Source organism: Chiloscyllium plagiosum, unplaced genomic scaffold, assembly GCF_037043375.1.
Source record: "Chiloscyllium plagiosum isolate Xiang-an unplaced genomic scaffold, Cpla_swu_hap1 HiC_scaffold_14, whole genome shotgun sequence".
In the NCBI taxonomy this organism is placed as follows: domain Eukaryota; kingdom Metazoa; phylum Chordata; class Chondrichthyes; order Orectolobiformes; family Hemiscylliidae; genus Chiloscyllium; species Chiloscyllium plagiosum.
This window is the reverse complement of record NW_028270152.1, coordinates 14037964-14046881: the sequence shown is the minus strand read 5'-3', so window position 1 is coordinate 14046881 and position 8918 is coordinate 14037964. Positions and strand designations below refer to the sequence as shown.

The 8918-nt window shown below is 44.3% G+C and overlaps 1 protein-coding gene across 1 annotated transcript in view; it reads right to left on the bottom strand.

Moving 5' to 3' along the window:
* Positions 1–2853: 2853 nt before the first annotated feature.
* Positions 2854–8918, bottom strand: part of cunh3orf18 (chromosome unknown C3orf18 homolog) — an 86692-nt gene continuing 80627 nt past the window's right edge. The window contains exon 5 of the mRNA XM_043707655.2: positions 2854–7679. Within this exon, the coding sequence (XP_043563590.2) occupies positions 7599–7679 (81 nt within the window). The 3' untranslated portion in view covers positions 2854–7598. The remainder of the gene's footprint in view (positions 7680–8918) is intronic.

The window sequence follows — 8918 nt, the reverse complement described above, 5'->3', positions numbered from 1 at the left end:
ATAGGTGGATTAATCAGGGCAAATGCAGGCTTATGGGGATAAATGGGATGCTGTTCAGAGCATCAGTGCAGACTCAATGGGCCGAATGGCCTCTTGTTGGGGATTCTAATTGCATTTTCCTTGAAATGAGTGTGAGCCAATTCATTCAGACTTAAATTGGAAATTCCTGCTACCTATCTGGGCATTGCCTTCCTGTCTGTGTGAGTATAGTCCTCCTTCATTAACCCATTCCTGCATCATGTGCAGTATCCATTTGCGACCTCTGGGGTGACGCTTTTGTTTTTTTTATATATGTTATACCAGCCCTCGATTACCTCAGCAACCACAATGTGTCAGAAGAAAACAATGAAATAATTACGAAATGCACTGAATTAGATGGAACAACATTAGAATTGAGATATATATATTGGGAGATAATTTTGTATGTCTGTTCCTCTGCAGTGTATGATTAAGAAGTGAAGGGTTTTTTTTAAGTCTTTTATTTTCTCTGATTTTATCTTTACATAGTCTAATAAAACTATATTTCTTTGTATGGTAGAACATTCTCTGTTGTTTTATTCTTCAACTTATAGGGTCTTTGCCTTTTAAAAATGTTGGAGATTTTTACCTCTTAACAATGGAAGAAGTAGATGTGTCAATGTGAGATTAATGTTTGATTTTTTTTTCCATTAAACATGTAACTTAAGCTCTGGACTGAAACCGTTTCATTTCATACATTTCTCTGTGTTAGCTAACAAGTAGCTAAGCAACTGGCCACTGAGTTTTGGAATGCCCCGCATGAAATTTTTGATTCAAACATCATGGTGGCCTCCTCCTGGCACCACACTTTAAGAAAGGTATCAGTCTCATGGGAGATGTACATATGAGGAACAACAGACTTCAGTCATGGAGCAAGACTAGAGAAACTCTGGGTGCTCTCCCAAGAGCAGGGAAGATCCTGGGGAAACTTGATTGTCAAAATTCAAGGCATTTTGGAAAAAGGGAGAGAAGTGCCAGTGAATGACTTAGCGGTTAGCACTGCTGCCTCACAGCGACAAGGACTCAGGTTCAATTCCAGCCTCGGGTGACTGTCTGTGTGGAGTTTGCACATTCTCCCCATGTCTGTGTAGTTTCCATCGGGTTCTCCGGTTTCCTCCCACTTTCCAAAGGTGTGCAGGTTAGGGTGGATTGGCTATGCTATAGTGTCCAGGGATGTGTAGGCTAGGTGTGTTTCCCATGTTAAATGCAGGGTTATGGGGATCAAGTGGTGGCTGGGTGGGATGTATCTTTGAGTGTCAGCACAGGCTGGATGGGCTGAACAGCCTCTTTCTGCACTGTAGGATTCTACGAAGATGTGTAAGGAACGATATTTTTAAACAACAAGTTACTACAGAGAGGACTACAATGCTGCTGGAAGATGTCAATTTTCAAAAGAGCACAGGATCCACACTGGAAAGGTTTGCAGAGCTAATCAGATAGACTTTCCAAAGAGATGGCACAGGAATGATGGGCTGTATGGCCTTCTGTACGTGGACCCACTTTGCATCACCTCAGGTCGAGAATGGAGAAATCTCAACATGGTATCGCTGCACCAGAGGGTCAGGGAGGTTTGCAAACCGGCAGGTCTCTTTGTGACCTCTCAGTTTCTGTTAGTGACGAGGAACCAGGACATCTCAAGGCCGGAAGAGGCCTTCGCGAGCCACCGCCGCCCGCCCAACTCCCCCCCCCCCCTCCCCCCCACCTTCCTGCTTTGCTGCCTCAGAAAAACAGGTCCACAAACAGCCCAAAGCACAGCAGCTGTGGGCACTCTGATCCCCATGTGGTCAAGCTTGCAGCTTGGAGGAATGCGAGGTGTGGGAGATCAGGCAGCCGCCGCTCCTCCGAGCTTCATTACCATGGTTACTGTTGGCCTTGTACCTGATGGTGGAGAAAACTTAGGCCTGCAATCCCTGAGACAACACAAACAAATCTCATTCCCTCCGCAAAGCCTAGAGCCAAGCAACGCACAGGAATATTAAGCCCAAATCTATACATCCAAAAGCCGTAAAGCCCCATCTATTGCAAAATCTTGAGTGGGTTAACGGATAGGAGGGAAGGTGATGGCCCAGTTATATTATCACTAAAGTGTTAATTCAGAGACCCAACCAAAGTTTCAGAAACCTGGATTTGAATCCCGCCACAGCAAATGGTGGCAATTGAGTACAATAAAATTTTGGAATGAAGAGTCTAATGATGACCGTGAATCCATTGTCAATTGTTGGGAAAAACCCATCTGGTTCACTCATGTCCTTTAGGGAAGGAAACTGCCATCCTTACATCACTGTCATCCTGGGAAACTGTCATCCTGGGCTGGCCTACATGTGACTCCAGACCCACAGCAATGGGGTTGACTCAAACTGGGATGGGACATAAATGCTGGCCTGACCGGCAATACCCTCATCCGATAAAAGATAAATAACTCATAACAATTTCAAATGCAAGATGTTTAACATGAAAAATTATGGTTGTCAATACCGTGTTTGCAGTGAAAAGCAGTGAGTGTAGCTCACTCACTGTAAAGGGGAGCGACAGTAGAAACCCTTCTTCATTTTTGAACTTCTGGTTTTATTCTCAGCACCACCTTAATGGCGATTGTGTGGTGCGTGAGCATTATAGCCCTTCTGTGGTACACATAGGTAAACGGGTAACTGCTATTGTATGTGCCAATCTCAGTAAAGACCTTGCACTTCATTCACACTTGTTTGACCAACACAATAACCTAGAAGCGCACCCCAAACAATAATCTCCTGGTGACATGAGAGGGCAACTCAGAAGGGACCGAGGGGAAGACAAGAAATAGCAAGCATAAGAACCAACATTAGTCTCAGCAAGTCTTTTCTTGGTACTTTATTACTGCTGCAATCCATGATATAAACAGTCATTGACATAGTCAGACTAAGAGATTGTAATTCCGATCATCATATCCAACTGAAGTAATTGATTGATTTGCCAAACATCTTAATATTGATATTAAATTACTCCTGATAAAGGGGGTTTTGGGTAGAGAGGTGGTGGAAATGTGTGTCCTTTTTTTTCAAATAGGGGCCAATCCTTAATGGTGAACCTTGACACTCCCCTTGGGATTGGGCCTCTAGTCTATAATGGGCCAACTGAGGAGTGAATTACAATTGGATGGTTATAATGATGACCAGCCTTGAGATAAGATAACAATGCAAGATGTAGGAGTATGAGAAAACCAACCAGCCCAAAATGAAGATGTTCACTATTCAGTACAATCATGGTTGATCTCCTATTTCATCTTTACTTTCCCACTTTTCCCATCATATTCCTTGATTCCCTAAAAGACCAAATACCCATTTAGCTCAACCTCAAATATATTCAGTGATGCAGCATCCAAAAGCCTCTTGACTCTTTGAGTAAAGGAATCTCTCCCCATCTCTGTTCTAAATGATCGCCTCTTATCCCCTGACTGTGCCCTGTTTTCTGGACTCCCCTAGCAGGGGAAACAACATCTCAGTATCAACCTTACCAAGACCCTTCCAGATCCTGCGTGTCGCAGTGAGATCATTTCTTGGTCTTTTAAATCCCAGAGAATGCAGGCCCAATTTGCCCAGCCTCACCATAGGTCCAACCCTCTCTTCCCATAGACCAGTCTAGTGAACCTTCACTGGACTGCCTTTAATGCAAGTACATCCTTCCTTAAATGTGGGGACCAAAATTGCACATAGTAGTCCAGGTGTCAGCTCACCAATTCCCTGTGAAATTGTAACCAAATTTCCTTACTCCTAGATTCCAGTTCCCTTACACTGAAGGGCAACTTGTGCATGACCTTCTTAATGGCTTGTGGTAACCTGCATGCTAATCTTCTCAATTCCTTGTACAAAAACACACAAGGGTCTCTGAACATCAATGTTTACAAGAGTCAGATCTTCTAAAAAATATCCTGCTTTTCTGTCCTTAACACCAGATCGAATAACTTGACACATTCCCCATATTCAATTCCATCCTGTTGTCTACTCATCTAACCTGTCTATATTTCCTCACAGAACTCCCTGTAAACACCTTCACAACTTAAATTTTAACTTAGCTTTGCATTATCAGCAAACTTAGATGCATTACTCTCTGACTCTTTGTCGAAGTCATTAATAGCTGCAGCCCCAAACACTGACCATTGAGACTCTCCATTAGTAACAGCCTGGTAACTTGAAAATGGTCTATTTATGCCTTCTCTCGGCTTCCTGTCCACTCACCAATCTTCCATCCATTGTAATATATTACTTTCAACCCCACAAGTGCTTGGTCTTGTCTATTAGCATTTTGTACAGCAACTTATCAAATCCAAAAACTTTGCAAAGATTATAATGGGTTTAATAGTATCTGCAGTTCGTTTCGTCTTTATAATAAGTTTTTCTATTTTTATATTCCAGACACCTGCTTATTCTAACTTTTTCCTTTTTAATTAACCTTTCAATGGCCCTTTGCCAGTTACTGAGAACCTCCCAATCCCAAGGCTTGCTATTATTCTTTGTAATCTTATAAATGTCTCTGTTAATCTAGCACTATCCTTTCCTTCCTGAGTAAGTCACACATAGATCCTTCTCCGGTTTTCAGTGGAAGGTATTTCACTTGTGTTCTTTCTTCAAATGTTGCCCACAGTTTATTTGTGGCTGCACCTTTCTCTCGGTTTCCCGAATCTGGTTAGTTCAGTTGGCGAGTTGGCTGCTGGGTGATGGGAACAGTGTGGGTTCAATTCCTGAATCAACTGATGACGTGGAGGTGCCGGTGTTGGACTGGGGTGGACAAAGTCAGAAGTCACATGACACAGGTAATAGTCCAATAGGTTTATTGGAAATCACAAGCTTTCGGAGTGCTTTCGGATATCAAATGAACCTGCTGGACTATCACCTGGTGTCATGTGACTTGTCTGGATCAGCTGAGGTTACCATGAACGACTCTCCTTCTTAACCTCTCCCCTGTCTGAGGCGTGGTGACCTTCAGGTTAAACCCCCTCTGGTCGCCTCTCCCTCTCTAACGAGAGAGCAGCCCAGTGGTCTGGTAAGACTCTGTCACCTTTACCTTACTTTCAGTGGCAGGAGATGGGGGTAATGTAATAGGGGGCCAGCATTGGCCAGGAAGGTTGGTCCATCAATGGCAAAGAGAGCAAGCACAACAAATCTGTGAGACAGTGAGAGCCTTTTTCCTCGGATGGTGAAGGCCAACAGGAAGGGGACATATCTTTAAATTTAGGGGTGATAGATTTAGGACAGATATCGGGGTAGTTTCTTAACTCAGAGAGTGATAGGGACATGGAACAACCTGCCTGCAACAGTTGTAGACTTGCCGACATTAAGGGCATTTAAATGGGGATTGGACATATATGGATAATAATGGGACAGTTTGGGTTAGATGGGCATCAGATTAATTTCACAGGTTAGCGCAACATCGAGGGCCCAAGGGCCTGTACTGCACTGTAACGTTCTCTGTTCTCTGATCAGAATTCACAGTGGAAAGAATAAAGTAATTATGACTGGAATCCTTGAAACTGCATCTGCATTGCGAGATTAATAACAAGGGCTATGCAGTGATCTAAATGTTGAACTATAACCTGGTGTTGTGTGAATTTTTTAACAGTGATCTGAATGGGTAGAGAATTGCAGAGTTATTCCATCTGTTCCTTGGTTCGTGTTTGAACATCTTAAGACAGTGTCACGTTGATATGCATTTATTTCAATAGAGTTTCCATCTGGAAAGATGTCCATATATTTAGCCCAGTAACTGAACATAAAGGATAGGTTCTTGTAAAGCAAAAGAAACCTTCATATTCACCCATCATGACCCTAGAACAACCCAAGGTGCTTTTGAGTCAATTAAGTTCTTTTGAATTGCAGTAACTTCGGAGCCATAGCAGCCAATTTGCAGAGAGCAAATCCCACAATGTATTATTGACCAGGCAGTCTGCCGTCATGATGTTGAACACCAGGGAGAACTATCCTGCTTCCTCTTTCACTTTTTCATGTCCTGAGAAGGCAGACAGGTCCTGGATTTAATGTCTTATCCCAAAGGTGGTGCCTCTGACGATGCAGTATTCCCCCAGTTGGCTTAGATCTCGTGCTAAAATCCTGGGGAGCGAATTGAAACCTTAGTCTTTTGACCTAGGGGGGAGAGCGCTACCACTTTGTGCCCACAATTTCCTGGCTGTGAAATTGACCGATAAATCCAAAATGGCAGCCCAGAGTCAAAGGGACAAGACAACATGAAACGGTTGTGGTTTTGGTTTTGATGCTGGCCCTCTGGAAGCAAGGAGACACCAACATCACCCTTCCCTGCCCCCAAACCCATCTCCTCATCCCTCAGCCAGCTCATAACTTTGAGTGGCTGAGCCTTGGTGGGAACATCAGGCTATGGGTGAGGTGCTGATGGCAGCTGTTGATGGATGGGTAATGGGGGGTGAGCAGGAAGAGACAAATTAAGGGGTAGAGTAGGGAGTGGAGGGGATGCTGGCATCGTGGTCATGTCTCTAGAGCAGAGGTGATCCAGAGGCCCACTCTAACCCTCTGAGTTCAGGGGTTTAACATCTCTCAACGGCAGTAAGTGGGACTTGAACTCAATTAATAAATGTCAACTTGACCACACAACTGGTGTTGATTGTTTGTAAAAATCCCAGCTAGTTCGTCAATTCCTCTTTGGGGGGGGGGGGGAGGTGGCGGAGGTAAATCTGCTGTCCTTACCCAGTCAAGTGAAATCTTCTGGCCTACATGTGACTCCAAACCCACCGCAATGCGGTTGTCTCTTAAGTGGCCTCTGAAATGGCTCAGCAAGCTAATCAGCTAATGGGAAACCAGAATGGGCAAAACAAACATGCCAGCCTTACCAGTGACACCCACATCCCATGAAAGAATAAAGAGTGGGAACAAAAAATGGATTGGAGAGGCAGGAACCCTCAGTATTTCTGTGGAGGTTTCAGAAGCTGCACCTCTCCCACTGCCTCCGTGAAATATTCATATTTAAACATTGTTAGTAGCTTCAGCCCAACCTAGCTCTCTACCGCGTGATCAGGCTAGTTCTTGTATATGTCATGGGACACCTTGTTTGCTTTTGAAATGGGCACAGACTAAGGGATTCCATCCAAGTAGTGGTGAGCGCAGGGTGGGGGGGTCGGGGGAACTGCCCCACCCAGAGAGAATGGAAACGGTAAACTTTTTCTGCAATTTTCAGGGCTGGTGAGTGGTTGGGAAAGGGGAAAGGGCGCAGATGGCTTCGCCCCTCTGCTCCACCAAGCCCCCAAATTTCAGCCCAGTACCGGAGGAGCTAAGAAACAGGACTCACATTGACAGGAAACGAGTTCAATAATCCCCTGCTCCACTCCCCGTCATTGTGAATCCCAAGCCAAGCCAATGGCTTCTACTTTGTCCTCTTACTGCCTGCTCAGAATACCATTTCTTCTCTTGAAATGCATGTCCGGAGGTGTACCCAAAGTGACTGACATCTTAGAGGTCTGGGGGAGTAGGGAAGCAGGCTATCCAGAGGACTATATATCGATATATGACTGGAAGCAGATGACACGACCATGCACAGATTGACCTTCACAAGTTGGAGCACGAAGCAGAATCCAATTTCATTCAGGCTTTGATGGCATTGGCCACATCGGTGAACACAAGTCTGCTGGGCCTCTGCAAGGATCCTTGACTTGGCATCAGAATCTAGGGGAATAAAACATGGGAAGAGAGTCAGCTAGCAACTGGTCAAAGTTTACATCCTTCCCCTCCCTCCACTCTGGAGTTTTTGACATGCTCCTCACTCCAACAGACTCACATTGGTTCACTCTTAGGATGGGTGTGAATTTTCACTCATCAGGCTCCACTTGGTCCATTATTGAGCAGGGGATGTAGTGCCTGTTTTAAACGTTATCCATTGTATTCACATTTCAAGACCTGTCTCCTGCAAATTTGCAATGAACGCCAATCGCCCAGGTTATACTAGTCCAAGGTCTCTTATGCTGCAATGATGTAGAGATGGACCTTAATTACCACAGTTATACAAACTCATTGGTGGAGACTTACACTTGAGGAACACACAAACGGTCCTTCACACCTCCTCCATTCCTGTACTACAGCCAGCAAATCGCTCTGTTCCACCACAGTTCCTAGTTTCTCATCGTTGAGACAATATTCTGATCTATATTTCTTATATGTCCAAACTGGATGTCCTCACTGTTTCCACAAACGATTATGTCAATGAGCTCCTTCTGCCTTTTATCTCCATTGATGTTAATCAATATTAGAATGGACAAAGTTCTCTATCCACTCGTTTACGTCAAGGCAAGATACAAGCCCATTTTGACTGGATTAAAAATGGTGTTTCAAGGAGTAAATTAAGATGAAATGGGTTTATCTATGGTGTATCACATGAAATTAATAAATTATCAACCCTCTCTGCCACCTTCAATGTTAACATTCACCGTTAATCCTCATTGCTAATCCTCACTACCATCATCACTAGGAACAACCATCTTCAGCTGCTTCATCAATGGGGTAGCACGGTGGCTCAGTGGTTAGCACTGCTGCCTCACAGTACCAGGGACCTGGGTTCGATTCCAGGCTCGGGTGACTGTCTGTGGAGTTTGCACATTCTCCCCGTATCTGCATGGGTTTCCTCCCACAATTCAGAGATGTGCATATTAATTGAATTGGTCATGCTAAATTGCCCATAGTGTTAGGTGCATTAGTCAGGGGTAAATATGGTCTGGGTAGGGGAATGGATCTGGGTGGGTTACTCTTCAGAGGGTTGGTATGGACTTGTTGGGCCGAAGGGCCTGTTTCCATACTGTAGGGAATCTAATCTAATCTAATACCTTCCCTCCGATGTTCACCGATTACTGCACAATGTTCAGCACCATTCACAACGTCTCACATACAGTCCATGTTCAAATGCAACAAGAT